This window comes from Pipistrellus hanaki, assembly GCF_964339955.1.
Source record: "Pipistrellus hanaki genome assembly, chromosome: 9".
Taxonomy (NCBI): domain Eukaryota; kingdom Metazoa; phylum Chordata; class Mammalia; order Chiroptera; family Vespertilionidae; genus Pipistrellus; species Pipistrellus hanaki.
In genome coordinates, this window is record NC_140511.1 from 75,790,470 (window position 1) to 75,804,762 (window position 14,293).

At 56.5% G+C, this 14,293-nt stretch overlaps 1 protein-coding gene across 1 annotated transcript; it reads left to right on the top strand.

The window, feature by feature from the left end:
- The first annotated feature begins 227 nt into the window (after positions 1-227).
- Positions 228-13,808, top strand: TESMIN (testis expressed metallothionein like protein). The gene is made up of 9 exons (XM_084893555.1): positions 228-276; positions 511-1,044; positions 3,615-3,767; positions 5,492-5,612; positions 7,179-7,252; positions 8,762-8,853; positions 11,087-11,192; positions 11,507-11,667; positions 12,888-13,808. Exons 2-9 carry the CDS (start codon positions 565-567, stop codon positions 13,075-13,077), a joined length of 1,377 nt encoding a protein of 458 aa, XP_084749681.1. The 5' UTR covers positions 228-276; positions 511-564; the 3' UTR covers positions 13,078-13,808.
- Positions 13,809-14,293: the final 485 nt, after the last annotated feature.

Here is a 14,293-nt window from a genome sequence, read left to right on the forward strand (position 1 = left end):
GCTGGCCCTCCGCGCACCCCGCCCACCGCCACAGGCCACGCCCCTCCCTGAGACCCAATCCACTTGCGCGCCCCGCCCTGCAGACCCCGCCTACTGCAAATAGGCCACACCCCTAGCCTGCGGTCCAATCCACTCCCACCGGCGGGCCGGGCCTCCAATCCCCGCCCACTGCCTCGCGCCACGCCCTTTTTCAGGCCCCGCCCAGTCCAACCCCAATTCCGCCCCCTTCAACAACCGTTAACGGCCACATTGGCGGTCCGGCAACCCCAAGGCCAGGTGCGCCCCTCCGAGGAGGCCTGTCTCCGTGCCTCCGGACCTGAGGTCCCCGGCCGCCGTCGGGTCTCCCAGGGCCCTGGCCGGGCCTCGGGGGGTGGGGGAGAGGGTGGGCCAACTCCTCGGGGCGGCTGGACCCCCGGGTCGGGACGGTGGGACCCCTCTCCCCACATCGGCCGGAGGGACGGGGGTGGCCGCGGTGCGGAAGCGCCCTCTTACTCGGCCGGGTCTTCGCAGGTGCGCGGCTGTGCCGATCCCGCCGGGCGCCAGGAGCGAGGTCCCGCGGGGAACATGGACGAGGCGCCCCTGCTGGGCGGGATGTCCAGCCCCGAAGATGAGATGGGGCCGGACCTGTTCGGCGCAGACGGCCGGTTTGTTTCGGAAAACGCGGGCCTGAAAGCGCCGGCGGTGGTGAAGGCGGAGGAGGAGGAGGAGTTCCACGTGTTCAAGGACCCCTACCTGAGCCCCGCGGGCCCCAAGGAGCCCCTGCTGCACGCCTTCAACCCGCCGCTGAGCGCCGACTTCGGCAGCAAGGTCAAGGTGGAGCTACTGGTGGATGACCGCGAGGAGGAGATCCTGGGCCAGTTTCCCGGTCTCGCCGAGCTCGACCCCATGGAGGACGCGGTGCTCCCCGCGGCCCCGCCGCCCCCGCCCATTTACAACGTCCACCTCCTGTCCTCCCTGCTGACCCCGCACCGCAGCCCCGCCCTCGTGCCCCTGGGCGCCTGGGCCCTGGACGGAGCCGCCCACGCCGGCGTCCGGGTGATCCCAGTAAGATCCGGGGCTGAAATGGGCACGGCACCCCCTCACCCCTCCCGGAGCAGGGCGGGGAGACGGCTGACTGCCGCCGCCGGCATGTCCCTGTGTCAGCCCCATCCCTGGTTGGGGTCCCCCCCGCCCAGGGTGCACCCCTTTGTAACCCAAGACACACCAGCCAGCCAAGCCACTCTGCCTGCAGGTGAATTACGTCCTGGGGTCCCTGGGTTCAAACCTGGCCCAGCCCTGCAGGGGGCGCCCGAGAACAGAGGAAAAGGATGGGAAGTGGGTAACCATCCCGGTGCTGTCACTGGCTTTAGGAAAGAAGCCCTGGTTGTCAGAGTAACTGGTGACAACAAACACTCCGTGATGAATTTCCATGTGCTTGCCTTTTACTTCCTTCCCCTTTTCTATTTAGAATTACATTTTGAATGCTCTGCTCTTCGAGCCTATGTCATAGAGCACAGCAATTTCCTGCCGATTCTCAGCTAACTACCCTCCTTTGCTGAAGAAAATCATGGATAATCTGCTCTGACCTCGCCAAACAAATTCATTTTAAAATACATATTTTTTTATTGATTTCACATAGAGAGGAATGGAGAGAGAATCATGGCTCGGCTGCCTCCTGCACACTCCCTACTGGGGGTCGAGCCTGCAACCCAGGCAAGTGCCCTTGAACAGCATCAAACCAGGGCCCCTTCAGTCCACAGGCCAACGCTCTATCCACTGAGCCAAACCGGCCAGGGCAGTGGTTGGCAAACTCATTAGTCAACAGAGCCAAATATCAACAGTACAATGATTGAAATTTCTTTTGAGAGCCAAATTTTTAAAACTTCTAACACCACTTCAAAATAGACCCAGGACGAGCCACATTCAAGAGGCCAAAGAGCCACATGTGGCTCTCGAGCCGCAATTTGCCAACCACAGCCCTAAGCCATAGCAGCACCTTGGATTTCTGCTCTCTGGTGTTCTGGGTTATGTTAGCACCATCGCTGACTGAGAGGGACCACAGAGCAGGCAGCCCCTAAGCCTTCCTCGCACTGAGGTCTCCCCAGAACCTCTCAGACGGTGTGAATGTCCATTTCAAAACTTGCCCTGACAGCTTCTGCCTGTTGGCCCTGGCACGGCTCCCATACAAACACCATCTTTTTTGAAGGACTACCTGCCCTGTCTCATAGGCAGCTTGGCAGGCGGAGCTTGAGGGTGAGGGGCAGAGGGTGCACAGTTAGGTTGACTGTGTTTTCAGCCTTCTTTACATTCTTTTTTTAAAATCAAAGATATTTTCCTATTGATTGTTATTTTTCTTAGAGAAAATTGATTTTTAGAGAGAGAGAAAGGGAGGAGGAAACGGGGTGGGGGAAAAACATCAATGAGAGAGACATCATTTGGTTGCCTCCTGTATGTGCCCTGTCCAGGGCCGGGGATTGAACTTGCAACCAAAGCACATGTCCTTGACAAATAACCCAAAACTCTTGGGACTGCAGGTCAATGCTCTAACCACGGAGAAAAACCGAGGGCAGCCTCCTTACATTCTTATCATTTACCAAGTATCTTAATTTCAAAGCCCTCAATTCTGATGGTAATTTTATTAACTGAGACTTTTTAGTGTTTTTCTTATTCTACTGATTTTCAGTAACATCGTGGTATTTCTCCCTGTTCTTGGCAATTTGCTGGTGTGTCACTGAGGTGTCAGTTGTGTAGAGCATAGCTTAGACACGAAAGTGACAGTCATTCCTACCCTCACTGTTTCATCTTCACACTGTCCTACTGTTCAGTTAGGAAAGCTCTACTACCATTGCTAACAGCTCATTATAAGTTACATCTATATATATAAAAGCCTAAGCTACCGGCTGTTCAACTGTCTGGTTGCTAGCTATGACACATAATGGCCAGCAGGGGCAGATGCTCCAGCCGGTAACTATGATGTGCACTGACCACCAGGGGGCAGACGCTTAATACAGGAGTTGCCAAGCTGCGGTGACTTGGCAGCTGCGATTCTTGGGTGATGCACCCAGAACCAGAGAGAAGGGAGCCCAATTCCAGGGTGCATCATCCAAGAACTGCCCTCTCGCTCTCCGGGTCCCCTCAGGGATGTCAGAGAGCTGGTTTGGGCCCCATTCCCCCAGGCCAAATCTGTGCACCGGGCCTGGCCTCTAGTATAAACATTACCAAACAGCAGCAGGGACTTCCTGCTTCGAGAGGAAACAGCAAACAACGGACCAGAACTTTCCACAGAGCTGACGAGCCTGCTCTCGGGGTGGTGCTGAAGGGTGGGCACTTCAGGAGGGTCCCGTTGGCTGCAGCTCCAGTGGGGTGGGGGGTGGCGAGCAGCTCGAGGGGTGCTGACTGGCCTGGGCGCCTGCCGGTCACACGGGGCCACGTGGAGATCACACCTGTGCGCCCCACAGGCAGGCGCCTCGGGCCCTCAGCCCACGGAGGCTGGTGGGACGACTGTGCCCGCAGGGGGAGGGAGGGGGAGGAAGGAGCAGAAGGGCCAAGTGTGACTCCCCCAGAGAATGTTCTGTATGTGCAGCTGCTGCACCCAATGACCCCACGTGGCTTCTGAGCAGCGACTGCTTTTCCAGGTGGAAGTGAAGGAAGGAGGTGGCGTTGTGCCGAGAGAGGGCGTGGAGGAGGCCGCTCTGCAGAACCCTCCGTCCCAGGAGCCCTGCAAGTTCCCGTCCTCGCAAGACGCCGAGGACGCCCCGGGCGGCTCTCAGAAGGACGCGAACACCATGGTAACTCTGCCGAGAAAGCGAGAGAGTGAGAACGCGGCTGTTGAGTGAATGCTGACTGAGCCGGCTGCACTGGTGGTTTGTCATTGTTTGCCTGTGGAATCAACATTTAGTGGTCTCATCCGGAGGGACATTAGTGCCTGCCTAATCCTCCCAGCTCTAAGATTCTCACTCCAACCAGGTGTAGCAAGTCAAACGAGGAGGAGGGCAGGGCTATGTTTCTTAAGGAGAGTGACCACACATCGCATCAGTCCGCGCAGGCCCAGGGGCCTGATGGAGGGCCGAGGCTGCTGCCCTCCCTGCCCACCTCCAAGCGAGTCCCTAATACCACCGACACTCCCCTGACCGGACAGGCAGTGACACCTGTGGCCTACGTGCTGCTCTCCTGTAAGGCTCTATCAGGTCTGTAGAGTGGGCGTTATTTTTTGTCTTCATTTCATGGCCAAGAAAACATGTTACACAGTGGCCCTGTACGGGGCCTGTAGGATTCGGGCCTGCCCCACGCATTTGTGAGCAAAGAGCCCAACCACCCAGATTGCCCCCCACCCCCCAGCTGTTCACTCTGAGGGAGGAGGCCTTAGCCCTAAGCCCACGCTCTACCAGGGAGTGAACTCGGCTTAACTCCGGCATGCACAGCGCTCGCCGCTCTGTCAGGCGGAGCCTCTCCAGGACACACGGACGGTGAGCAGGGCGGGGCCGCCTCCTCTTACACCGGACCACGGAGTCAGGCCCCGGTGCTCAATGGACAGAAGCCTGGGATCCACCTGCGCCTGTGTGTGTGTGTGTGTGTGTGTGTGTGTGTGTGTGTGTGTGTATGTGTGTGAGAGAGAGAGAGGGGGTGGGAGGGGAGAGGGAGAGAGAGGGAGAGAACGTGAGTGGCTATAATTTAACCCTCCAGATACAAACTCCCACTGAACACGAGTGCTGGCCTCTCGTCCGGGATCAGGGTGCCCGGAGCTCTGCCGGGAGCACGGGCCCCCTGTGCCCAGGGACACTGACCCTTTAGGCTTGAGCTGTCCTGTCTCAGAGCCCAAAGGCCACTAGGGCGGAAGCACAGCGACCGGGACCTGTGGTTTCCCATCGGAGGTGGAAGCTGTGTGGGTAAAGCCGCTGCTGCCTTCCTGGGACGGGCCACCAGCGAGGCTCCAGCCGGCTCTGCCTGCCGACGTGCCTCCGTGGCGGCACTTGCCTCGCGGAGGGCTTACTGATGGTCAGAGCCCAGCCAGGTCCTGAGGGCTGGCCAGGCCCAGGAACACTGCTATGGCTTCTTAGAATTTCCCAGTTCTTGGGTTAACCTTTCTCAGCTGTGCTTGTAGGAAATAACATGAATAGATGTCTTAAAAAATCACACACGTTAACCAATAGCACATGAGGGTGGCGGAAAGAACCATTGTTATGACATTAAAGGAGATTCTGAGTGGGGCCGGGTGGGCAGCTTGAGGCACTCTGCTCTCAGGGGCTGGAGACGGAGGCAGCACCTCAGAGAGCGTGCTTCGGGCAAGACACCGGGACAGACGGGCAGTTCGCCATTTTCCAGGAAAACATAAATTCTGGGTTAAAGCTATGTTCTTGGTGGAAGTTTCTATGTGACTTTTTTCTTTTTCTTCTTTTTTTTTTTTAGCAAAGGTGACAATTTATTAAAGAGCAAGTAACAGACTCCCACGTGGGAGGGGAAAGAGCCCCCTCCCCGGGCGGCTTGGACAGGGAGACCTTGTTTCTCATTCCAGCTGCTCTGCCAGTTGAAGGGGGGCGCGCAGATGCTGTGCACAGACACCCCGAGCGCGCGGGAACTGAAAGCACTCCACCTGGTTCCTCAGTATCAAGACCAAAACCATTCTCTGCAGCCAGGTACAGAATACATTAATTCAAAAACTGTGTCATGTCTGTAAGTTGGTAAGTGAACATGTTTGGCTTTGTATATGGGGGGGGGGAATAGGCAGTGAGGGTATTAAGGAGGCAATTTAGCAAACTTCGTCTTCCATAGTAGTGAGCTGCGAATAGAAACACATCGTTATAGACCAGTGTACGTGCCTTGCATTGACTGTCAAAGTTTGGGTGGCTGTGACAGCCTCCCATCCTAACAGGTGGCAATTCCTCCCAGCGGCGGGTGCTGGAGGGGCCTGGCTGAGGCCTCAGGTGTGGGATACACTGCATGTAACGGAAATGCCTTCACATAATCCCCAGGAGCTCTGAAGTAACAGCACAAATGCTGACTACCTGCCATTCATTTACTCAAAAACTCCTTCAAACTGGCACCAGAGTAATAAGCGACATGCGAGTACTTGATTATCCTGTAATGCCTTAGGCATGACCGAAGAGAGACTGAATGGCACAGCTTTAGGATTGTGCTCACAGAAGTCAGACAAGAATTCTTAAAAACTGGGCATTTCTATGTGGACTGTATATGTAATTGCGATTCTCCAAATCTTGATTTAGCCAGACTATTCCCTTACCGGATGACTCACTGCCCATAATGTAAATCAACATTAAACCCTGATGTCACTTCCATGGGCCTGCAGAGTCCAGAGAGACTGTGACCCTCTTCCCTCTGACAGTCCCTCCATCCAGGTACAAGCAAGTCCGTCAGGACTTAGCCTTGTCCCAGCGTCTGAGCAGGGCTGGCATGGTCCTCACAGCCAGGAGCTTTCGGGCTCCGTTCGCTGTCCATCAGCACTGCTGCTGGTCCTCACAGGCAGGGGGTTCTTTCCTAAGCCCCCTCTGGCCCTCAGCAAGCCCTACTGCCTTCAGATCCCGATTCCCTTGCCTAGTCCCCTTCGTTATGCTGTAAACATTCTAAGTATCAGCATGAAACCGCTGCATCCTGGCCTAAGCCTTAAGGCAGCATCACTCTGCGGCTGCAGGTGGTGCCTCGGAAGCTGAGGCACAGCTCCTTCCCCGGACCCACCAGGCCCTAGTGTCTCAGGAATGGTGGTCACTGTGCCTTCAGGCCAGGAAACTCCATGGGCTCTGCTCCTCGGGGAGTTTGGGCTAAATAGCCTGATCAGTATTTACATCCCAACAGCTCAGCAACCAGCTGAAAAAGAAAACACCTAAATGGAAAGTACTTCACCTGGTGACCAACAGATGTCGCTGTGCTTGCTTTGAAAATAAAATTTCTGGCGGCTTCCGGGCCAGTTTGCTGCCTACTCCAGGGAACCTCAGCCAGCAGTTTGGGGACCTGGGTATGCAACATGGTTTAGGACAGACTATCCCTGGGGCTCAAGCTAAGCAGCTCTATGGCAAAGAAAAAGGGTGTAATTAGTAAACACTTACATTGACTTGAAAGTTTTTACAGGATAAAAAACAAAGAGGATGATGATAAATCCATGATACATTTTCACATTTGAACTTTCTTCCGTGTGCACGTGGAAAAAAAACAATATATGGTATCAATTCTAATTGCCTTCCTTACAGATGTCCCGAAGCCAGTGACTGCTTTAGTAGGAAGATTTTTGCCAGTGCCAGCAAAAGTGAATCTCATTACACAAGTGAGTCATGTTTTAACAAAACAACAATTAGGCATTATTATCTCTTGAAATTTTGATGGTCAGGTTGGAATTTCTCAGGAAATAGAATTATCCTCCATTTAAAGGCCCACAGTGAAGCGTTTACCCAGTATTCAGCCCCGTCCCCATAGCGACAGGCCTGGGAGGGGGGTCCGTCCAAGACGCAGCTCTTTGTCCCCCTGTGAAACGGCTTGTCCTGTCCCGGCCCTCAGACCGTCCTCCGCCCGTTGGCTGCACTTGCCCGTGGGGGCCTGTGTCAGCACTGCCATCGTTTTGGAGGCGTTGGCTGGAGTAACTCTCGGGCACGTCCCCCCTGCAAACTGAGTCCCGTGCAAGTTGGAGGCTTTACACAGAGGACCTGGACCAGGGTGGCTGCTCGGTGCCCTCGAGCCCCAACAGGCAGCAAAAGGGGGACAACAGCCGAAACCTGTTAGCTCAGTGGATAGAGCGTCGGCCTGCAGACTGAAAGGTCTCAGGTTCGATTCCGGTCAAGAGCATGTACCTTGGTTGCAGGCACATCCCCAGTTGGGGTGTGCAGGAGGCAGCTGGTCGAAGATTATCTCTCATCGATGTTTCTAGCTCTCCATCCCTCTCTCTTCCTTTCTGTGAAAACTCAATAAAAATTTTAAAAAAATCAATAAAATACATATTTAAAAAAAAGGGGGGGGGGGGCCAAGGAGGAGGATGGGTAAATGGTGTTTTCCCAGACTGTCTGCCTAAGTGAAGCTTACTTTTAAATTTCAAGTTTTCAGGGGAGGGGTAAGGATAGGATGTGTAGCTGTGATACAGACAATCTCAAAACCCGCATGTCCCCAATACTTTTCATTTCTTCAAGCTCTGATAGGGAGGAAAGTAGGTCAGCAATTTCGCTAGCTCTTCCTTTCCCTGGGAGCCATGCTGCTGAGGAACAAAGGAAAATAAGCTAGAAGCAGAGAGCCAAGGCCATGGGCAAAGCAGAGGTTACCACGCTGCTTTTGAATTGGTTAACGCTGACTATGAAATGCTCCTTTTGAATAGATGAATAAGTAATGGCTGCTAATGAGACATCAAGATCTCTCATGTTATACTAAGGATATAATAATGATGGCCATTTTAGTTTACAGAAATTGGTAATTGAATTTATTTCACAAAATGAAAAAGATGTCCAGTGCAATGTTCTGGCCAGCGGCTGACCGCAGTGTGAGCTGCCTGCCAGCTGGTCAGTGGCCTGGCCCTGGTCCCAGACTGCCCCACCCCACCGCCCCACCCCTGGTCCCCAGGCGGGTCTGCGGCCTCAGCGCCCTGTGGCCAGGCTCCCGTGGGGGCCACCACCTGGGCTGGAGCCTTTTGGGCTCGTGGCCCGTTCCTGCTGACAGACCAGACTCGTTGGAAAGGGACTGTGAGATAAAAATAGGAGAAGAAGGATTGTTTTTCTCTGTAGCTTGGGGTTGACTAGAAGGAACTTTTAAAACATCCACTAATTCAAAATATGCTGGCCTTGACTCTCTGCAGCTGGACCACGGAGCCCAGCCGGCCGCTGCCTCGGGGCCTGCTCTGCCCCCAGGACCAGCCCTCCCCGGAGCGCCCAGGATAACGCTGGCTGGGTAAGCACCAAAGCCATCGCTGTCACCCAGGAATATAAGGGGCTCTCGTGGGTACATTTGCCATCTTCTTCTAGTGGGAAACTAGCTTTCCTGCAGCTCCATGAGCAATGAGAGCTTTTGGACGGAGCAGCCGCGACAGTGCCGTGTGCGGGGGCTGGTGTCGCCGGACGGCCCCACGCGCCCTGGGCTGTCGGAGGCTCGTGTCTGACGGGCTCACAGGAGCTGTTGTGTTGCTTTTCCTGTTTCACTGTCGTTGGCGTGAGCAGTGGTGTGGCAGCCGCTCACCTGCGCCTGCCTTCCCCGCGCGGGCCCTCACGCTCTGGCGGGAGACGTCTCCAGGGCCGGGCTGCATTCCTGCTGGGACGCCATTGCCATTTCCAACGGTGGCTGTGATTGCACTCAGTAAACAGCCCGGCCTGTGAAACTGTGTTCACTTTCACGGACCAGCCTGGACGGGCAGCCCTTTCCGTGCGGGGAGACCTCTGTCCTGCCCCCAGGAGTGCGGGCACTCAGCCTCCGGCGGCGGGCGTGGGCCTGAAGGCGGCCAGCGGGCAGGGGCAGGGCTCCTGCGGTGCTGCCAGGGCACAGGTTCACTGGGCGGGGCGGGCGGGCAGTGGGAGAGGCCGAGGGAACCCCAGTCAGTTCTGGAGGCTGCATGGCCGTAAGGAGTGAGCACCGATGGTCAATGAACTTCAGTTAATCCCCTGGAGCCGTGGTCGGCAAACTGTGGCTCCTGAGCCACATGCGGCTCTTTGGCCCCTTGTGGATGGTGTGGCTCTTCCACAAAATACCACAGTCTGGGCGAGTCAATGTCGAAGAAGTGATGTTAAAAGAAGTTTAAGTTTAAAAAATGTGGCTCTCAAAAGAAGTTTGAATCGCTGTGCTGTGGCTATTTGGCTCTCTGGGCCAAGGAGTTTGCCGCTGCTGCCCTGGAGGAGGACCAGGCTGCTCTCCGGCTTCCCTCGGGTGCGCTCTGCGTGGTCTGGTCCTGTGGCTGCGGCGGGCGTGGCTGTCACCACGAGGGGGTCACGGGCCGAGGACCCTGCTTCCCCTCCTTGTCCTTGGGGACGTGCTGTGTGCTTGGCCAGGACCCCACGGGGACGGCTCCCACAGCCACGCACAGCCCCGTCCCTCCGGCGCCGCGGGGACCCGGGCAGAGCCGAGTGAGGGCCCTCCCTGCAGCCCATTTCTCCCGGGCCCTCCCCCTCTCCCGCTCTGCCAGGCTCTCTCACTCAGCACAGCTCCTTTTTTGGAGTAATCATAAAGCCATAACAAATGTTTCTGAAACGCATGAGCTTTGTGTTTGTGTTTTTTGCTGCAAATAATTACCTGACTTCCTGTCACTGCGCAGACCCAGTGGCTGTCTTCACCTGAGCTCCCTGTGCTGTGGCCCGGTGCCTGGTGGGGGGGGCCCGGTGTCCGGTGAGGGGCAGCCTGGTGTTCGGTGAGGTGCGCCGTGCTCCGTCTGATGCCCGCCAACAGCTCCACCTCTCAGGTTCTTCTCAGACAAGGTCGCCGGGTCTGAGGCCCGGAAGGAGCCTGTTCGGACGCTTTGTGCCGAGTAGGGCCATGGGCGCAGTCAGCGCGGGGTCTGGCCGCCGGCGAACGGGTGATTCCCTCCCAGCGGACCTTCACAGCTGGTGGCGGCTCACTTACTGACAGCTTATCTGCGATAAAGCCCGTCCGCCAGCGAAGGCGTGAATTCTGTTACTGTTGGTAACCTAATGACGGCTATAATAAAGAATGTGAAGTTTCCGCCTCTCTGGAAACTTCTTTTAAAATATGTTTGTATATATGGATTGAGAGAGGAGGGGAGAGGAGAGGGAGGGAGAAGCCTCAGTGGTGAGAGGCAGTGAGGGGGACCCGGGGAGCAGGAAGGGGCTGGGAGCACCGCAGTGATGCGGTCTCTCCGTTTCCAGGAGGCGGTGGTTGGTGGCGAGTGAGGGGCGTAGGGCGAACCTGTCACACGCGTGTCCTCAGCACTGTCTCCCCCCCAGCACCCGCCGGGAGAGACAGACAGAGCCCAGAGCAGTGCGGCCTCCGGGCCCGCGTCTTCCCTCCCAGCCAGGGCCTCCCTGCCGCGGCGGAGGGGGACAGTGATGGGAAGACTGATGCTCCTGCCCCAGCCTGCTGTGCTCCTGGGACGGCAGCAGGGGGCCGGAAGGGGCATCCGTGGACATTCCCAGGAGGTGTTTGCCTCGGCCACGGCCGTGACCGCTGTGACTGCCCCCAGGTACTGCGACTGCTTTGCCGGCGGCGGGGACTTCTGCAGCAACTGCAGCTGCGAGGCCTGCTGCAGCACCTTCCGCCACGGGCTCGAGCGCTTCAAGGCCCTGCAGGTGAGGAGCCGTCCCCTCCCGGACAGACGCGTCTCCGAAGCAGCCCCCTCCAGAGATTCTGCCCTTCAGGTTGGAGAAAACCAGAGTTAGCGCCCCCTGGGGACCCCACCCACACTCGCCCAGCCTCCCAAAGCCCCGCCCCACCCCTGTCAGCGCACCACTGTGCCCCCTCTGCCGCGGCACCCCCATGGGCTCTCACTCCTGCGTTTTTGGTAGGAAAATCGCAGGTTGCCTGCACTCGCAAACCTAAGCTATTGAAGGTGCAAACAGAATTTGTTCTTCCGGATGACTGTAGGACCATTCTCTGTTTCCAGGCCAAAATCATGTGCTCCTCGATCTGCAAATGCATTGGCTGCAAAAACTATGAAGAAAGCCCCAAACAAAAACCGCTAATGGCCGTGCCAAGCTACGCGGAAGCTGGCAGTTTGGAAGGCAGCCAGCACGTGTCAGCACTCCCCACACTCAGGGAGGAGAGGTAGGTGCTCGGACTGACCTCCTGACGGGGACGGGGCTGATCTGAGGGTGTTCATTCACTCACTGGAAGGAACGTGCCGTCTGCAGGGCGGGCGCCGGGATTGGATCAGGGTGCCGTCCCCCTTCCAGACTCACCCTCATCCCCACTGTCCTCAGAGCCCGCTGCTTTGTCCTGTTTGTCCTCCGAGCAGGAGCAACACTAGGCCACTGGCCTCGGGCTGCAGGGCGTGGTGTCCAGACAGCAAACCTCTGAGCCGCGGGTCCCGTCCCCGTCCCCGTGTGGTGGAGCGGAGAGATGCTCGGGGAGCAGGCTGGGCCTCCCCAGCGCGATGAGCCCCTGTAGTTGGGTTTTTCCCATTAATTATTCTGCGGCCAGATGGTGGTCCCCTGAGGTCTCAAAGGCAGAATAACAATTCACTATATGCTGGATTAGATTTATCCATTTTTAAAAAAAGTGTCGTTGCATTCAAATGTTATTAATTAATGTTGTTGAAAAGCCACATTCGTGCTTCTTTGCTTGGAGACGTCAGAGGTGGCATCCCCGTGGCCTGCGAGGTCTGTGTCAGTGGACGTGGCCAGCGTGGCCCAGGCCTCTGTGAAGCTCTGGGGCAGTGTGACCGCCTCCTCGGGACCGCGTGTCCCATGGAGAGTGACGAGGGCTCAAGCCGTGGACTCTGGTCTCAGTGGAATGGCTCCGCCCTGGGCAGCCCTGTTCTCTCACCTTCATCTCAGTTCTTGCGTGTTACCTTTGTGGAGAGGTTTTTGTTTTTTTAAGTATGCTACTTTATTTTATTAATATATTTTTATTGATTTCAGAGAGAGGAAGAGAGGGAGAGAGCCCCAGTAGGGCTGCGCAGCCTGCACGGCACTGGGACCCGGGCTGCTTGCCTGCAGGGTCTGGTCTTGACTGAGGTTCCTGCTGCTCCTCCCACCCAGCCACGGGCTTGCCTGGAGCCCAGGCCTCTGGGTTTGTGAGGATCTAACTTTGAGAAACTTAGAATCAACCACGAGAGGGATGTCGAGCAGCTGACAGATTTACCTTCCTATATTCTCCTTCTAGAAGCAGTACTCAGTGTTATCCTAGTGAATAGCTCTCGGTATCAGGAAGACAGCATTGGTTTCACCAGGGGCAGTCTGAAATGCATGACACGCCGTCCCCTGGGACGCAGCCGGGGTTAGGAGCAGCAGCCTCTGACCGTGGCCTTGACGGTGTCTCTGCAGGCGGTCCTCGTGCATCTCCTGGGAGGTGGTGGAAGCGGCGTGCGCCTGTCTGCTGGCTCAGGGCGAGGAGGCGGAGAAGGGGCACTGCTCGGAGTGCCTGGCCCAGCAGCTGGTCCTGGAGGAGTTCGGGAGGTGCCTGTCCCAGATCCTCCTCATTGAGTTCAAATCCAAAGGGTTGAAGATGGAGTAGAGAGAAGGTGGGGAGCGAGGGGGCCGCGGGTCTGCGCTCGGGGTCCCGGGATCAATGGAGGGGAAGGCTGCTCTAAGGAACACCAGGCCGGTGTGTGTCCACAGCTGCACCACTGAGGGGACCCGGGGGCTTAGTCTGGGAGGGTTTGGCATCCACAGCCCCTGTGTGAGGAGGGGCGTGACTGCCCCCATGGCGGGGCCAGGGGGGAGCATGGGCTCCTCTGCACCCACACCCATGCTGGTGGGGACACCGGGCGGAGAGGAGAGTCACCCCTATTGGCCTCATCCCCTCGAGGAGGCTTCTCTGCGTAAAAGCCATAAATATTTCCCCCAAATTTTTAGAAATGACGTCTCCAGGTTGGCTGTTGGGATACAACCTGAGATCTCGAGAGAACCTTGAACACCCACGGGATCTCAGTGCAGGCTGTCCCAGCGCCGAAGGGTTATCAGCCCGGCTAATGCCGGGCACCGAGGGAGAGCGGGCGCACCGGCCACGCTTCCATCCGTAGCATCTTGAGTTGTGGGACTGGAATTTACTAGTTTCTTAGGAGTTTCTATTTGAATTGTGGAAAAGCTCTGTTATCCAATTAACTTCTCCATGATCACTGTTAAGCTATTGTTGTTGGTAGAGTATGGTTAAACGACTAGTTTGCAGAAAGTAGCGGGTAATATTAGTTGTAAGTTGATGCCTTTGGTTCTATTGAAAAGCAAAGAATAAAAATTTCAGCTGTCTCCTGTGGCTGCAATCAGCTTAGTGACTGAAAACACACTTCGCCATGTTTGTGTGTGTGGATGGTACTGGCCCCGCAGACAACTTTTGGAAGCTCGTTGCAGGCTCAGCAGATGGGGTGGTGTGGCTGGGGGCCGCTGGCGCATCGGGGAGCAGGAGCCGGAGCAGGCCAGCAGAGCGATATTTGGAACAGCCTGCTTCTGATACTTCATTTCTCCGTTTCAATCCCCTTGCTCCCACCCAGATTCAGATTCTGAGGTGAGGCAGAGCTGTGAGTTCTCAGGAGCGGAGCAGGGGCAGAGCGGGACACCGGCCCACTGCACCCTCAGCAGAAGGGGGCCCGCGATGAGGCTCTGTGACTCCTCCTAGGCTGCCTTCTCAGCAGGCAAATGGCATTACCTGCCGGCCACACAGGTGGGTTTAAAATTTCTAGCCAACACATTTTAAAGAAGTGAAAAAGAACAGGTGAAATTCGATTTAATTTTCT

Bases quoted from the DNA above. Each gene is read 5' to 3' on its own strand.
- TESMIN (XM_084893555.1), top strand. From the start codon at position 565: ATGGACGAGGCGCCCCTGCTGGGCGGGATGTCCAGCCCCGAAGATGAG. The intron at 8,854-11,086 runs GTAAGCACCAAA...GACTGCCCCCAG, and splicing joins CCCAGGATAACGCTGGCTGG to GTACTGCGACTGCTTTGCCG. The intron at 11,668-12,887 runs GTAGGTGCTCGG...GTGTCTCTGCAG, and splicing joins CCCACACTCAGGGAGGAGAG to GCGGTCCTCGTGCATCTCCT.